Here is a 17,152-nt window from a genome sequence, read left to right as displayed (position 1 = left end):
AGAATAGGAGAAAGGAGAGGAAGTCTACTGAAGAGGGGGGCAGAGAAACAAGAAAATTTATAGTTTCTCTATTTTAAATCCAAATAAGATGTATTCATCAAACTGGAGAAGGCTACATGTCCATTAGAAAGACTCAAGATCACAGTGCCTCAGAACAGCGATCAACAAAGGAAGCTAATGGAGAAAATCCAGCCTGGACTTGCATTTTAATTACAACTTTATTTCATCAGTCACCACTTCATTTCTGTGTCATCCATGGCTGCTCTTGCACTATAGTCAAAGTGGACAGTTAGGGCAGGGACTGTGTGGCCTACAAAGCCTGAAATATTTAGTATCTGGTCTATTATAGGAAAAAAGACTAACCATTGTCTTATAGTGTTAGTTTATTTATGTCTCATATGAGGACATACAAAGGGCAGGAACACAGGACAAATCAGGACACTACAGGCAAGACTGTTATTATCATGGTTCTCATCTCTAGGTGACTTCATGTTCCACAGTAGCTGCATGGGCTGTAGTCGCAAGCTTAAAACTCAGGTCAGAAGCAAGAAGGAAAAACAGATGGTTTGGGGTCCTTTCCTTCTCCCTGAGAGTTGGCTTATCCATTAACTGCCTTCCTGGTGATTCCATAAAACTTCCTCTTAATATTGTTTGCCACACCCTAGTGATTTGCTATGTCTCACAGAAAAGGTGAATGAGAGATATGAAGATTTTGTTTGTTGGTTAGTTTACTCTTGATGACTAAATACTCAGCTAAAAACAGGAATCTATTGTTCTGGAGAAAAGAGAGGGTAGATGTTGAGTTGGGCCTACAGCAAACTTAGTCACAAATTCTGGTTAGTGATATCACAAGTAGCAGGATTTATGGATAGCCCATACCCTTTCCATTTGGGAATAGAAATTTTTAAAGAAGGAAGAATTTGCATTCTCACTATAAAAGCTTTTGTTTGCTACTATCAACTGTGCATATTAACCAATAATATATTGATTAGTAACTAAACAATTAATTCCTTCAACAGGACATGCTGGGCAGCCACCATGATCCAGGCACAGGGTCGGGGACATAAAGTGCAGTCACTCCTAATTTCTGTCATCTGGAGGTCCAGGGTCAATGTGGGAGAAAAAATTGTAAATATGGCATGGCTCTGTATAGGGACAGGGGAGGAACGCTCTCAGGCTACGTACACTGATCCAACAGAGAAAACATATAAGAAAGATGTGAGTCTAACTGAATACTAAAGAAACATTTGAGAGGAGATTGTGGGGTAAGAAAGAGAGGCATTTATCTTTCAGTATTAGGAAGCAGTGTGTATAGAAGCCTGGAAAGATTGAAGCAAGACTATATGGGTCCTAGCACTGGTATGTGATGGAGGGACAGGAGTCAGTCTGAGATAGACAAAGACAACTCCTGGTACAAACTTAGCACAAAGCCCTTGCATTTAATCTAGGTATTAATGAGTATCCACTGAAAGCTATCGTGGACAGACACGACTCACCGCTGTTTCAGAAGGATCATTCTGGTCAGTGGGGAGGGTTGAGGTGCAACAGCAGGTAGCAACACAGGGAAGATAATTTACCGCTACCACACATTGTGCCCTCCTCACACTTAAAGTGGGATTGCATGTCGTTGAATGGGATCTCTTTACTTAATAGCTAAGTAAAGAAACACAACCAGCAGTAACAACCCAGTGCTTATGTAATTCTCCCGGTCACCTTAAGAAGCCTTACCCTACAGAGTAACCTGGGCATCAGAACACTGGAATGGCTTGCTTCTGTTCTCACAAGCAGTGGGCAGTGGAGCAGAGCTTGCACTGAGGTCTTCTGAGCCCAAGACCAGGGCTCTTCCTGGGACATATCAAGAGCAATGAACATTCCAGACTCAACCTGTCACTCATAAATCCAACCTAGCCAGTCCTATTTGCATGCTTTGGCAGTCACATATGCTAGTGGCATTAGTGTAGGAAAACACTGAAGCATTTCCCTTCCATTGCTTTCTGAGGCACGATATCAAGAGTATTTTATTAGGCTTTGGCAAAGACTCTTCATAGGAAAAATCAAGCATATATTTTATTATTCTTTTGTTTAGTGCTGTGGCACTTATTCAAACACACATAAAGTATCTATTTCTCTATCAGTCCAACCCTCTATTTGATTATAGTCTACCTTCCATCATTTATATAAGGAGCCATATGGATCCTCATTGCTCTTGGTCAAAGCCCCTAGTCAACAAAAAATTACAGTATTTAATTTTGGGCTATTCTTGTAATTTTCATTTCAGAAAAATCTGTCTAGATACCCTTTGATTTTCAAATTCAGTTTCCCTTAAAATACTGCCCCTCATTTACTATGATCACAATATATTGTCAAAGCATTTAAAACCCTGCCTGCGATTGACAATTTCTGTCTTTTTCCTGGCTGTACAGTCAAACCCTTGCCCTTGTTTCTGCACTACTAGATTCAATACAGCAAAGATGAAAAGTATGGGGGACCAGGAGAGTAGCTCAGCAGTAGAGAACATGCACAGCACACACCAATACTGTGTCTTTTTGGGGGGCAACAACTGTGTCAGTATTAAACACGCATAAATGCCTTCTACTGCTCTTTGCCATTAATTCCTAACAAGAACTAACTATTCATATAGAACCTACACTGTATTGAGAAACACGTATAGGGATGCTGAAATGGACATTGTATTATTGAGGTGAATGCTATAGGTCATTACAAAGTACTGCTAAGTATTTACATATGTAAACACGGAAAAGGCACAACAAAAGTACTAGAGGACAGACGTGTTCAGCTTTGCTACTTCTACTGGGATCATAGCTGCATTCACTGCCCACCGCTGAGCTACACTGTTGTGTGGAACAAGATTGTAAATATTCACGGGTGACGAAAGTATCTAAAGGCAAAGATAGGGTTAAAGCAAAGGTCTTTCAGGCTCAGAGGTACCCCTCTGTAATTACCAGTACATGTTCCTCATACTCCAGAGGCTGAGGGAAGAGCATCTTGAGTCTGACGTCAACCTGGGCTACATAGCAAGACCCCGTTCAAAGGAGGTAGAGGGGAGGAAATCTGTTCACGGACTATCAAATTAAGAAGGAAAATAGCATAAAACACCATAGCTTTCACTAATAAGACACTTAGAAATGTGTGTGTTTTTTTTAATTTGATACTTAAGTGAAATGGAAATGTTTGTTAATATTTATAGGGAAAAAAAGCACTGAAAACCTTAACAATGGGCATGTGTTTGCCATATGGATTTTATTTCACAATAAATGCTCTACTGAGCGTCTCTCCTTGGTCCGGTTTCCTTGTATTTATTGCTACAGGTTAATTTCATTTTTATTATCTCCTGGTAAAAACTGACTTAAGGCACTATGATAAACCACCCTGAAAAGGAATTGAACAGCTCTCTGTGGTTGGGCATCACCAGTCTTCTTCCTGTACATAAGCCACGCATTCCAGTTGTATTCCTTCCCGATCACGAGGCTCTGTCAAGCACACAGGAAGCTTGCCTTTTAATTGTTTTATAATTGGTATCTTCTGAAACCTTCATCTCCTACTCCTTCTGGTTCCTGGTCCTTCACTCATTTTCTTTTTGCTTGTTTATTTCCTCTACGTGCATTTGTGAAAGCCCCAGGGAAGGAAGTGGGTTAGATAATCACTCATTCACAGGCATAATTATTCACAGGACACTGAAGAGGAATGTGGGGAGCACTAAGGTACTCCAGAGATCGGTTCCTAGAGCCTGGGATAAGGAAGTGAATGCCGCAAGGCACTGCCTTCCTAAGTGCCATGGGAGAGACTGGGGAAGTCAGTGAACAGCTGGAGAGGGAACTCAATCATTGACATGCTGGAGTAGCAGAATCAGGAGGCCCCCGGAGCTCACCGGCAAGCCTATCTCCCTAACTGGAGAGTGAGAGACCCTATCTCAAAAAAGAAAGTAAAAAGGTGGACGGTGTCTGTTCAACGAGCTAGAGGTTGTCTTCTGTTGTCCACGAGTATATGCATGTGTGCTCACATGAACACACTCATACATACACATGTACATATGGTGTCAGGGTGGTTAGTGAACAGGGAATCTTTAATAGAGCTCTGAGGGAACCCAACTGCAGAGGTGCATTTAGTTCCTGTGACTGCTGGTACCAATTGTAACCACCGATGGCAATGGATGACTTCAAAGTTCTGGAGGTTGGAGCCAAACAGGCCTCAGTTAGAGGGATCTGAAGTGTTTTCAATCCTGTGTTTCTTGTGAAAGCTCTACAGTGGAGTCTTTGTTTGTTTGTTTGTTTGTTTTGCCAGTCCTATGTCTATAGGGAAGCTGTACCCCTTGATTCATGGTCCTCCTCCATCTTTAAAATCATCACCGGCCCATCACTTACTCATCTCATAGTGGACTCTGTGATTACACAGGGCCAACTGGACAATCCAGAGCTGATTTATTATGTAAATTTCACCCACAATTTGTGCTTTTTTTTTTCTTGACAAGGTCTTACTATGAAGCCCAAGCTGGCCTGAAACTCATGATTCCCCTTCCAAGAGCTGTTATCACAGATGTGTAACACCTTCAATTTTTATTCTCTCTTTGTCATACGATATATTCAAAGGTTTGGGCGTTAAGACAACAAGGTCTTTGGGGAGTCATTCATCTGTCTCCTACAGTGGTACAATGGGCCTATGATACTAGTATCTTGCTTAGTATATACAGAGAGTATTTAGTGAATGAATGAGAGCTATGTATTTGCTTCTAAGTAAATAGTAAGAACATGAGCTGTTTTCCTTCCTGGAGGAGCTGCAGAGGCGAAGTGGTTGTTTTCAACTTTCCAGATTAATTGAATGTTCCCAGTGCAGAGAGATGTTCAGGGCCCACAACAGCAGGTTCTGGGAGAGCTTTCCCGTCGCTGTCTCCCTTTTCTTGGTTGGTCTTTGAAGCCAGCTGGGACCTAGTAGTGCAGGACTGTGGTGGTGCTCCTCTCCTCTCTTCTCTCCTCTGCTCTCCTCTCCTCTTCTCTCCTCTCCTCTCCTCTCCTCTGCTCTTCTCTCCTCTCCTCTCCTCTGCTCTCCTCTCCTCTGCTCTTTCCCCTCCCCTCCTCTCCTCTGCTCTCCTCTGCTCTCCTCTGCTCTTTCCCCTCCCCTCCTCTCCTCTGCTCTCCTCTCCTCTGCTCTGCTCTCCTCTCCCCTCCCCTCCTCTCCTCTCCTCTCTTCTCTCCTCTCCTCTCCTCTTCTCTCCTCTGCTCTCCTCTCCTCTGCTCTTTCCCCTCCCCTCCTCTCCTCTGCTCTCCTCTCCTCTGCTCTGCTCTCCTCTGCTCTCCTCTCCTCTGCTCTTTCCCCTCCCCTCCCCTCCTCTCCTCTCCTCTCCTCTCCTCTGCTCTCCTCTCCTCTGCTCTCCTCTCCTCTCATCTGCTCTGCTCTCCTCCCCTCCCATCCCTTTTTCTCCCTCTCCCCTCTTCCCTCCACAGCCACTTAGCTTCTGCTGCTTCCTGAGAGCTTTCCCACCCGATTTCTGTTCACCTCAGCAATCTGCCTGAATTATAAATGGATATTTTTTCCCTGAGATCATTCTCCAGAAAAGAAGACTAAGTTGAACATAGCTGGGGAAACCAAAATAGTTCAGAGAGGCCTCTGAGAGGTGAACAATGGGCTCCAGTAGTTTCTGTGGGGCTCCTTTGGTGAACACGTTGGTGGTGAGTTTAAATCTGAATTTCTGCAGTGGAGGCTTGATTTTATGATGGTACTCTTTTGCTGGATGCAGCTGAAGCATCCTATTCCTCTCACTAAATTACAGCCTTCTGTTCCTAAAAAGGTCTCATAAGGATTAAGCCTTGACAGTCTAACAAAACCTAGTGGCACTGACCCTTCCTGCCCCCGATTATATAATATTGTTGGCAGCATATGTGTCACCCTGCTTCACTTATCTGCAGCCATCCATTTCACTGTGGATTCTTGGCTGTCTTTTCCATGCAACTGTAAGCTCTCAGCAGGAAGAAGGAAGCAGCCCATCTCTTGTGTTGCTGGTACTTCACACAGTGGCTCCGAGTGCTACAGCCAGAAGTTGCCGTCTTTGATGATTTCATAATGAGTGCTGCTTAAAAATACTATAGAAAAAATTTTGACTTCCTTTGTTGCTTTTACCTGTGCAGTGGGCTATGGAATGCGTCCATCAGGAAGAGGTTGCCATTCGTTTCTCAGAGGAAGCTGGTGATGACAAGGTACAGGGGAACATCCATGAACAGCAGCAGCAGCCACGGAAGATAATGTGCTGGAGCGCACATCTTAATCTTAGCATCCTTCCTCAAGATACCATTCTCTTTTCCTTTTGTACCCAGCTTGATCAATTTAGACAAACAAACACTTACGCTTTGCCATGGAATAAAGAATATACATAGTATCTTTTTTTTTTTTTTTTTTTTTTTTTTATGAGTGAATATTTTTTTTTATTATATTAATATTTTTTTTATTTTCCATTTTAAATTTAGATAAGAAACAAGGTTGCTTCACAAGTCAGTACGAGGTCCCTCTCCCTTTCCCTCCCCTCCTCCTGTGCCCTCCCCCCATCCCCCCCCGTTATCCCCTCATTCCCCCAGGGAGGGTGAGGCCCTCCATGGGGGTGTCCATAGTCTGTCATTTCATATAGGGCAGGGCCTAGACCCTTCCCCAAGAGTTCAGGGTGAGAGTGCACCTCACATTGTTCTATGGGAGTCCAGAGACCGTGTGTATACTTGGGATGGGTACTGATCTGCTGTCCAAGGCTCAATAGATTACCTAGGCCTCCTCACTGACACCCAGATTCAGGGGGTCTTGATCAGTCCCATGCTGGATTCCCAGGCTGATGCCTGGGATTCAAGAGTTAACCTTTGTCTGGTCAGCTGTTTCTGGGGGTTCAACCAGCCCAGTCTTAATCCCTTTGATCATCAGTCCTCCCTCTCTGATACTGGCTTTCTTGAGTTCAGCTCAGTACTTAACCAGCCAGTAAATGAAGTTTCTGTTTCCCAGACTCTCTGGCAATAGGATTGTAGGCTGGCACTCCCCAGATCTATGTCTAAAATCCATATATGAGAGAGTACATGCCATGTTTCTCTTTTTGTGACTGGGTTACCTCACTCAGGATGGTTTCTTCTAGTGTCATCCATTTGCCTGCGAATCTCATGATTCCATTATTTTTTTCTGCTGAATAGTACTCCATTGTGTAGATGTACCACATTTTCTCTATCCATTCTTCGGGTGAGGGACATCTAGGTTGCTTCCAAGTTCTGGCTATTACAAATAAAGCTGCTATGAACATAGTGGAACAGACATCTTTGTTATATGAATGGGCATCTTTTGGATATATGCCTAAGAGTGCAGTTGCTGGGTCTTGTGGTAGGTTTATTCCCATTTTTCTGAGGAATCTCCATACTGCTTTCCAAAGTGGCTGAACCAGTTGGCACTCCCACCAGCAATGGAGGAGTGTCCCCCTTTCACCACATCCTCTCCAGCATAAATTGTCATTGGTGTTTTTGATTTTAGCCATTCTGACAGGAGTGAGATGGTATCTCAGAGTTGCTTTGATTTGCATTTCCCGGATGGCTAAGGATGTTGAGCACTTTCTCAAGTGCCTCTCAGCCATTTTAGACTCCTCTATTGAAAACTCTCTATTTAGTTCTGCAGCCCACTTCTTAATTGGGTCCTTTGCTGTTTTGGAGACTTGCTTCTTGAGTTCTTTGTAAATTTTGGAGATCAACCCTCTGTCAGATGTGGGATTAGTGAATATTTTTTCCCATTCTGTGGGCTGCCTTTTTGTCTTGCTGACTGTGTCCTTTGCCTTACAGAAGCTTCTCAGTTTCAGTAGGTCCCATTTATTAATTGTTGATCTCACTGTCTGTGCTACTGGTGTTATGTTCAGGAAGCTGTCTCCTGTACCAATTCTTTCAAGGGTACCACCCACTTTCTCTTCTAAGAGGTTCAGTGTGGCTGGATTTATGTTGAGGTCTTTGATCCATTTGGACTTAAGTTTTGTGCATGGCGATAAACATGGATCGATCCGCATTTTTCTACATGCCAGTCTCCAATTATGCCAGCACCATTTGTTGAAGATGCTTTCTTTATTCCATTGTATATTTTTAGCTTCTTTGTCGAAGATCAGATGTTCGTACGTGTGTGGGTTAATACCCGGATTTTCAATTCGATTCCATTGGTCTGCCTGTCTATTTTTGTGCCAATACCAAGCTGTTTTCAGGACTATAGCTCTATAATAGAGCTTGAGGTCAGGGATAGTGATGCCTCCGGACGTTGCCTTGTTGAACAGGGTTGTTTTGGCTATCCTGGGTCTTTTGTTTTTCCATACAAAATTGATTATTGTTCTTTCAAGGTCTGTGAAGAATTGTGCTGGGATTTTAATGGGGATAGCATTGAATCTGTAGATTGCTTTTGGCAGGATTGCCATTTTTACTACATTGATCCTACCTATCCAAGAGCATGGGAGATCTTTCCATTTTCTGAGGGCTTCTTTAATTTCTTTCTTTAAAGATTCAAAGTTCTTACGATACAGGTCTTTCACTTGTTTGGTTAGCGTTACCCCAAGGTATTTTATGTTGTTTGTGGCAATTGTAAAGGGTGATGTTTCTCTGATTTCTCTTTCAGCCCTTTTATCATCTGTATATAGTAGGGCTACTGACTTTCTTGAGTTGATCTTGTAACCTGCCACTTTGCTGAAGGTGTTAATCAGCTGTAAGAGTTCCCTGGTAGAGTTCTTTGGGTCACTGATATAAACTATCATATCGTCTGCAAACAGTGAAAGTTTGACTTCTTCCTTCCCAATTTGTATCCCCTTGATCCCCCTTTGTTGTCGTATGGCTATAGCTAGAACTTCAAGTACCATGTTGAAAAGGTATGGAGAGAGTGGACAGCCTTGTTTTGTTCCTGATTTTAGAGGAATTGCGTTGAGTTTCTGTCCATTTAGTTTGATGTTGGCTGTTGGTTTACTGTATATGGCTTTTATTATGTTTAAGTATGTCCCTGTTATCCCAGATCTCTCCAAGACCTTTATCATGAAGGGATGTTGGATTTTGTCAAAGGCTTTTTCAGCATCTAGTGAGATGATCATGTGATTTTTGTTTTTCAGCTTGTTTATATGGTGGATTACGTTGATGGATTTTCGTATGTTGAACCATCCCTGCATCCCTGGGATGAAACCTACTTGATCGTGGTGAATGATTGTTTTGATGTGTTCTTGGATCCGATTTGCCAGTATTTTATTGAGTATTTTTGCATCAATGTTCATGAGGGATATTGGTCTGAAGTTCTCTTTCTTGGTTGTATCTTTGTGTGGCTTGGGGATCAAGGTTATTGAAGCCTCATAGAAAGAGTTTGGCAAAGACCCTTCTGCTTCTATTGTGTGGAACACTTTGAGAAGAATTGGTATAAGCTGTTCTTTGAATTTGTGGTAGAATTCTGCACTGAGGCCATCTGGACCTGGACTTTTTTTGGTTGGGAGACTTTTGATGACAGCTTCTATTTCCATAGGGGTTATAGGTCTATTTAAATTGCTTATCTGTTCTTGATTTAGTTTTGGCAAATGATAGCTGTCCAGGAAGTCATCCATTTCCTTTAAATTTTCGAATTTTGTGGAGTACAGGTTTTCAAAGTATGACCTAATGATTCTCTGGATTTCCTCAGAGTCTGTTGTTATGTCCCCCTTTTCATTTCTGATTTTGTTAATTTGCGTGTTCACTCTCTGCTGTTTGGTAAGTTTGGACAAAGGTTTGTCTATCTTGTTGATTTTCTCAAAGAACCAACTCTTCGTTGCATTGATTCTTTGTATTGTTTTCCTGGTTTCTACTTTGTTGATTTCAGCCCTCAATTTGATTATTTCCTGGCGTCTACTCCTCCTGGGGGAGTTTGCTTCTTTGTGTTCTAGAGCTTTTAGCTGTGATGTTAATTCTCTGGTATAACTGTTTTCCTGTTTCTTCATGTGAGCACTTAGTGCTATGAACTTCCCCGTAGCACTGCTTTCAAAGTGTCCCATAGGTTTGGGTATGTTGTGTCTTCATTCTCATTGAGTTCGAGGAAGTCTTTAATTTCTTTTTTTATTTCCTCTTTGACCCAGGGATGGTGCAGTTGAGCATTATTCAATTTCCATGAGTTTGTAGGTTTTCTGCACTTTGTGTTGTTGTTGAATTCTAATTTTAAGGCATGGTGGTCTGATAAGATGCATGGAGTTATTCCAATTTTTTTGTAGCTGCTGAGGTTTGATATGTTGCCAAGTATGTGGTCGATTTTTGAGAAGGTTCCATGTGGTGGTGAGAAGAAGGTATATTCTTTTTTATGTGGATGAAATGTTCTATAGATATCTGTTAATCCCAGTTGGGTCATTACTTCTATTAGACCCTTTGCTTCTTTGTTGAGTTCCTGTCTGGTATTCTTGTCTAGTGGTGAGAGTGGTGTGTTGAAATCTCCCACTATAACTGTGTGGGGCTTTAGATGAGATTTAAGTTCTAATAATGTTTCTTTAACGAATGTGGATGCCTTTGTATTGGGGGCATAGATGTTCAGGATAGACACTTCGTCTTGGTGGGTTTCCCCTGTGATGAGTATGTAATGACCTCCTTCATCTCTTTTGATTGATTTTATTTTAAAGTCTAGTTTGTTAGATATTAGGATTGCTACCCCTGCTTGTTTCTTGGGTCCATTTGATTGAAAAATTTTTTCCCAACCTTTAACTCTCAAGTAATGTCTGTCTTTGAGGGTGAGGTGTGTTTCTTGTATGCAGCAGAAGGAAGGGTTCTGTCTTCGAATCCATTCTGCTAGTCTGTGTCTTTTTATGGGTGAGTTAAGGCCATTAATATTGAGGGATATTAATGACCATTGATTGCTCATCCTTCTTCGATTTGCGATGGTTGTTGTTGGTGGAATTATGGGTGGAATTTCGCCCCTTTGTTCTTTTGGCTGTTGGTAGAGAGGGATTCTCTAATGCTTATGTTTTTCTGGTTGTAGTTAGCTTCCTTGGGTTGGAGTTTTCATAGTACATAGTATCTTAAAGCAGTAAGCCCATCTATTTATTTTGAGAGAATAAGCCTTCCAAGCTAAATGAACATGTGCATCAATGTTTGGTCTATGTTCAGCCAAATAAGCTATGAAAAACTGGAAATGTTTTCTGACTCCCCTTTGATTTGTCCTTAAGTTCACTCCCAGAATTAAATGCCAGTAGATGCTCAGTTATTTTGCATTCTATGGCCAAGAACAAGAGTAGAGTAGCCTAGGGTTGTTGGTTTTTTTTTTCTTCTGCTATGAGAATCTAAAGAACTGATGTTATTTTATTTTTTTTTAGATATGAGGGTCTAGCTAATTACAACAAATGTATAATTACAATAGAAGGGGCATGTGTGTGTGTGTGTGTGTGTGTGTGTGTGTGTGTGTGTTTGCATGTGGGCATGTGTGGGCATATGTATTGTAATGGTTTCAAGAGATCTAAACTGAAACCCTTATTCATGTAGCTATAACATTTACTTGGATGGTTGGTTGCTTTCTGTAAACAGGCTTTCCTACAAAGCTGTAGCTTGCTGCTATGGAAGCAATGCCATTAACAGAAATAACAGTGGTGCCACAAATCTTCAGGGATTTTTTTTAATGGAAAGGAAAATTCTAAAACTAAAAATATACTTTTTATTTGCAACTATGGGAATACAAACACTAGAAAAACACAAGAGGACTGTATAATTAAGACATGGAAGGTATTCTATGGTGGTTTTAAAGAAAGGAGAGTCATACAATGGAATCTCTAGAGCAAAGAAGAAAAAAAGAAAAAGATTTCACAAAATAGAGAGCAGGGGGGTGATATCCCCTACAAGTTTCTTCAGAGAACACCCAATGTGGAATTTCTACAGATCTCAGTACAGCAGTGATGCACACTCACCATTATACCTTTAGGGTTTACACTATGGGTAACACCATGAACCCTGAACCCACAAAGAGAAACAACCCCCATCACAGATACCTAGTCACAGTCCCTGACTCTAATTGTTAATTAACCACCTTGATTGACAAGGACTTTACAGAATCCACTAAAATGTATCAAGGTCTAAAAGAGCTAAAATACAAGAGAAACACGCTCTTCTTTTTAGAAAGCAAAGTTTTTATTTCATTTTTTTATGTGGGGAGGGGGCACAGCACAAGTATGGAGATCAGAGGAATGGTTTCAGTCGTCACTCTCTCATTCACCATGTTGGCCCTTGGGAGGACACTCAGGTCACCAGACTTGGTGGCAGGCATCTGTGACCTCTAATCAGTTCAGTGACTCAACACCCTATTGCTGTTGATATTATTTAATAATTTCATACATATTGGGTTTTGATCAATTTGACCCCTTATTCCCTCCTCTCCAGCTCTTTCCCTACCCTTTCACTACTTTCCCCTTCCAATTTCATATGATCTTTTTTAACCCTACCCAATCCACTTAGTGTTTACCAGATGTGTACGGGTGTGGGACCATCTACACAGCTTATCAGGGACCACATCACTGAAGAAAACTGACTGTCCCCTAGCAGCCAGTTGGCAACAGTGCCTCAACTTAATGTTGGGACTTCACAAGCATCTCTTTCCCCCTTTTATGTTGAAGTTGTGGCTGGTTTGTCTTTGTGCAGATCTTGGCAGGCAGACAAAAATGATGTGAGTTCATTATAGCATCCTCCTCTTCATCTCCATTTTACACACCAACCCTACTTGGACTTCTGAAGGCATACTATCAATATCAGCAGTCTAGTTCGTTTAAATAATGCTTCTATTAACATTATAAGCAGAGCCCACAAAATGATGTTGTGCATGCTTAAACTTAATGATCTTATTTTGCTAGATGTAAATTATTTATACAAATGTTCATTCATAGCTCTCACTACTGAACTTTTTTCTGTTAATTACGGGGTTCTTTTTTCTTTTTTCCTTTTTGGATCTTTTGCTTTCTTTGGAATTTAAAAGCTTTCTGATGATTAAAAGGAGAAATCCTATTTTCTATACCCAAGTCTCTGTGAGGCTATGGTAGAGTTGTAGTGAAAAACTGAAGCCTTCCTTATATTTTTCTTATCAAATAGATGTTTGAAAATCCTAAAATTCCAAGAAAATGGAGAACTAGTTCTATGCTTTTCTGTGAGTAGTCTGGCAGCTACCTTTTCATTTAAAAAGTTGAGAGTGCCGGGCGGTGGTGGCGCACGCCTTTAATCCCAGCACTCGAGAGGCAGAGGCAGGCGGATCTCTGTGAGTTCAAGGCCGGGCTGGACCAATAACCTCCAAAACAATACAGAGAAACCCTGTCTCGTTAAAAAAAAAGTTGAGAGTGTTCTAGCCAGGATGTTTTTATTCACTTAAATTTTCAACAGTGAATGGATTTAAAATACTATTGAAGATTTCTGTAATAGGGAAAATATAGTTAATGATTAAAAAATACCCCAAGAAAGAAAAAAGGTAGTAATGACTTAAATTAGATGTAGAAAGATTCCTGGCCAACATTACATCAGTGTAGCATGGTAGAGAGTTGCTTGCCAGCCACGTACAATGGACAGTGAAGAATTCAATTTTAACTTTAGCAGCTACTGCCATGTCACACACATGGCTATGTTGGCCTTTGCTAACATCTTGGATCTGATCGTACCACTGGGCAAGCAATTGAAGCAAGTACACACTTCAAAAGGAAAAGAAAAGTGGGATAAATACTGCCATGGTGTCTTGTTCCTCTAAAGACAGATAAAATAAATAATAAATGCAGACAGTGTCAAATGATTTGGAAGAGTAAACCTACATAGCAATTTCGCTGTATTTCTATTGACAGGTCCATCAAAACTAATCGCTCAAGCATTGTGCTACCCATAAATCCTCAGGTTGGTGCTTATCCTCATCATCACCACCATAATTGTTTTACCCCACAATCTGTATTTTATTAAAAACTTTAGTTTGAAGAATTCTTTGCTGTTAGCTGGAAGACCTCATGAAGACCCTGGAGTGTTGTAACAGCACATTAATACAATATTACATTAATCAATGACACCACAGACACACAGTCTTTTAAAAGAAAACAACTGTAAAATTCCACATCTGTGTTGTATGCGCAAGTGTGATCCTCATTTGGCAAGATGTCACATTCCAAATTCAGCTGTTCTGAAACTAGTCCAATGTGTGTACTTTGTATCAACAGCAGAAAACATGGATTGAGCAAAGGTAATGTATTTATGTATCCATCATCTATCACTGGAACACATAATATGAAAATAATTAGCTGCAGAGCCAAAGACAGACATTCCTGTAAAATTAATTAGCATGCTTCTAAAGATCTTTATCAAAAGATTGCAAACAGACAAAGCTGCAAGAGTCCCCTCAACTGAGCAGCAATATGACAATCTACCATCAGGGTAGCTATGAATACTTGCCAAACTGTCACCTTTGAGTGGCTGACTTGTATCCAGGAGAGGGTTGCTAGAGGTTATCTGGATAATTTGTAGAAAGTAGTTTTCACATTTTGCCACTCAAGCCCTTGGCCCGTGGATAGTCAGCTCTGGGAAGTATGCCACACATGAGATTATTTTCCAGGGATGTCAAGATACCAGCATTCACGTGCTCTACCAACCTGACTGAACTACCCAAGAGTGACACATGGTACATGAGATATGCAATGAGCATCAACAACCTAAACCAGGAGGCTGGAAACCATGCCTTTATATGGAAGTCTGTGACACACACTAGTAAAGCAGTGATGTGGGTACTCTCAGAAGGAGCAGATGACCTATTAGTGACCTGTGGACAGCAGGTAAGCAGGGGAGCCTTCATTGCATGACCTCCTTGTCCTGGACTTCCACCCACACTACTTTAACTGATGACATTCCTTGGCACAGGAAACCCCATTAAATTTGTTGGTGGTGTTTTCTCACCAGGACCTTCAGACCCTCTGTTTCCTTCCCAGGGCAATCTCTGGGGACACATCACAGTGAATCCAGATCCTTCTATGCTGCCTGGACTCCTCAACCCATCATAAACACGTTTGCCTTCTGCTATTGTGATATATCTTTCCTGAGGAGAATGTTCCAGAATTCAAGATCCAGGTTCCCTGTACTGTGGGGAGGTGTAGTAACCCAAATGTGTCAATGAGATTTTGTATAGACTGTTGGAGAACGAGTCAGCTATGGTCTGGGTCTTCCTTTCTGATGGAATGTGGAGACACAGGGCCAAATTATAGAATTTATCATTCAAGAGCCCAGTAGGCATGCCACATCAGCCATCCTGGTACTCCATTCATTCATACTCCAGAGGCCCACAACTGGAAGTGACAGACAGGAGGCACTGGAAGTCTCTAAACTGCAGAATTTCCTCCCTGGGACAGGAAGCATCCCCAATCCCATGTTTTTGTTCTCCTCAGCTCTCCTGCTGATGGGGCTGTCAGGCTCTCTCTCCCTCTCAAGGAAAGACCCTTTATTCGTCTTACAAAATATGCCTTATAATTAACAAAAATAAACCCCAAGTCTCTAATCTCTTATGAGTTGTGAGACTCAATTTCAGAAGTAATCAACCAAGAATTTACCCACTTTCTGCAATTAGCCTGACCCTGAAGCTGAAAGCCTCCGGGATGTAAGGTAAAAGGGAATTATCAAGAATAAAAACAATGGTTGGAGTTTCAAAAGACAAACAGGGTCTAACTACACTTGATTTGAGGGTGCTTACTTTATTCCTGCAAACTGTTACTAAATTAAACTGCTGGCACATCTTACATCAATGACATAACAGCAGCGAGGGGTAAAGACATTTAGAGGAATTCTCTCTGTAACACAGTATGGCAAGAATACAACAGGCTGAATTTGAAGTCTGGTGTTGCATTAGCTTCATATCTGGGACATTTCACCAGCTTCTCAGGCTTCTGGTCCCTCTTCAATTAAATGGTAGCACAATTAATTTAGAGGTTCTTAGGGTTAGATAGCTCACTCAGGCAGTACCCTGGTGCCCAAGAACATCTGGGCAACAATAGTTGTTTGATGTGGCAGAAGATGTAGGAAAGAAAGACATCATTAATTAGTTTTACAATGACTTACTTGCTAGCTCCCAAGGTAGAACCAGAACTTTCTATTTCCTCCAAATCATTGCTTTTCCCAAGAACGTAGCTATATAAGGTGAAGAGAAAAACACAAGCCTGCTTTAACTGCATTCTCCTTCTGTCCGGGTACAATAGGACTAAAATGACATTCCATTCCTCACTAGAGAATTACAGCAGATTATTAATTTCTAGACAAGAGGGACAACAACATTTCTCAGATTTCTAAGGTCCTTCTACTTCTGGTGCCAATTGATACTGTTCCTGTCACCAAATGTAGTTGTCTATTCCCTGTAAGTAGCCCATAATATTCTTTAAAAACACACACAGCCAATCTCAAATTTGAAGTAAAAGGTGATGTAGTGATGCCTGTATCACACTGCTGGGCTGCAATGGAGTTACATCAGAGATCTCATTTCTTAGGACCTATACAACTCAGTCAAATTAGGGAATGTTCTGGGCAAATAACATGGCATAAACCAATAGCATTTGCTCAGGACTTCTGAGTGGAGTGCAGCACGGAGACACAGTCTTTGTGATCTAATGGTTTACTGTGATGCTTGAGTGGGAAAGTTGATGGTGCTGCTGCTTTTTACTGAGGTGAACAACGGGTTTAGGAGGAGCACGGGGTCCATATTTCAACTTTGTCCTTGAGTAATCCAATTGAGCAGTCATGGCGGCTCACACTTACAATCTCAGCACAGAGGTGGGGGTGGGGGGAGGCACAAGAAGCAGAATGAATGTTGTATGAGTCTGTCTTGAGTTACATGGTGAGTTCCAACCTAAGTGAGGATGTTTCAAAATTTTTAAGGAGAATGAGAGTTGAGAGTTGGGGGTGGGGTGGAAGCTCCAAGTGGCTCATGAGGTAGGACCAAAGCTTAAATAAAATGTAAACACAAGAGATCCTCCAGGAGGCTGTAGGAAGAGAAGAGAATCCAGCCTTGGTCCTGATGCAGTTTGCTTGTGAGCATTCTGTAGAGGAGAGACATACCAGGAAATTAGAACAGTCTCTAGAAGAAAACCAGAGACTGGAAAGAGAGACTCAAGGAAAACTGGCCAATTAAGGTTTTCAAAATTGCTGAGTCGAGGTACAGTAAGAAGCACTGGTAGAAT

The 17,152-nt window shown here is 41.5% G+C and overlaps 1 protein-coding gene across 6 annotated transcripts in view; it reads right to left on the bottom strand.

The window, feature by feature from the left end:
- The window catches only part of Aig1 (androgen induced 1), a 210,240-nt gene that overhangs the window by 108,867 nt on the left and 84,221 nt on the right, over positions 1-17,152 (bottom strand). The window contains exons 4-5 of one of the 6 annotated variants that reach the window (XM_040728417.1): positions 16,041-16,109; positions 11,327-14,211 (exon numbers count right to left, since the gene is read on the bottom strand). The exons of 4 other annotated variants lie outside the window; for them this stretch is intronic. In XM_040728417.1, coding sequence (XP_040584351.1) covers positions 16,086-16,109 — 24 coding nt within the window. In that variant the 3' untranslated portion in view covers positions 11,327-14,211; positions 16,041-16,085. Of the gene's footprint in view, positions 1-11,326; positions 16,110-17,152 lie in introns of those variants that run through there. One more of the 6 variants, XM_021224443.2, reaches the window with a different exon arrangement.

This window comes from Mesocricetus auratus, unplaced genomic scaffold (genome assembly GCF_017639785.1).
Source record: "Mesocricetus auratus isolate SY011 unplaced genomic scaffold, BCM_Maur_2.0 Super-Scaffold_100018, whole genome shotgun sequence".
NCBI lineage: Eukaryota > Metazoa > Chordata > Mammalia > Rodentia > Cricetidae > Mesocricetus > Mesocricetus auratus.
This window is presented reverse-complemented; position numbering and strand designations above follow the sequence as displayed.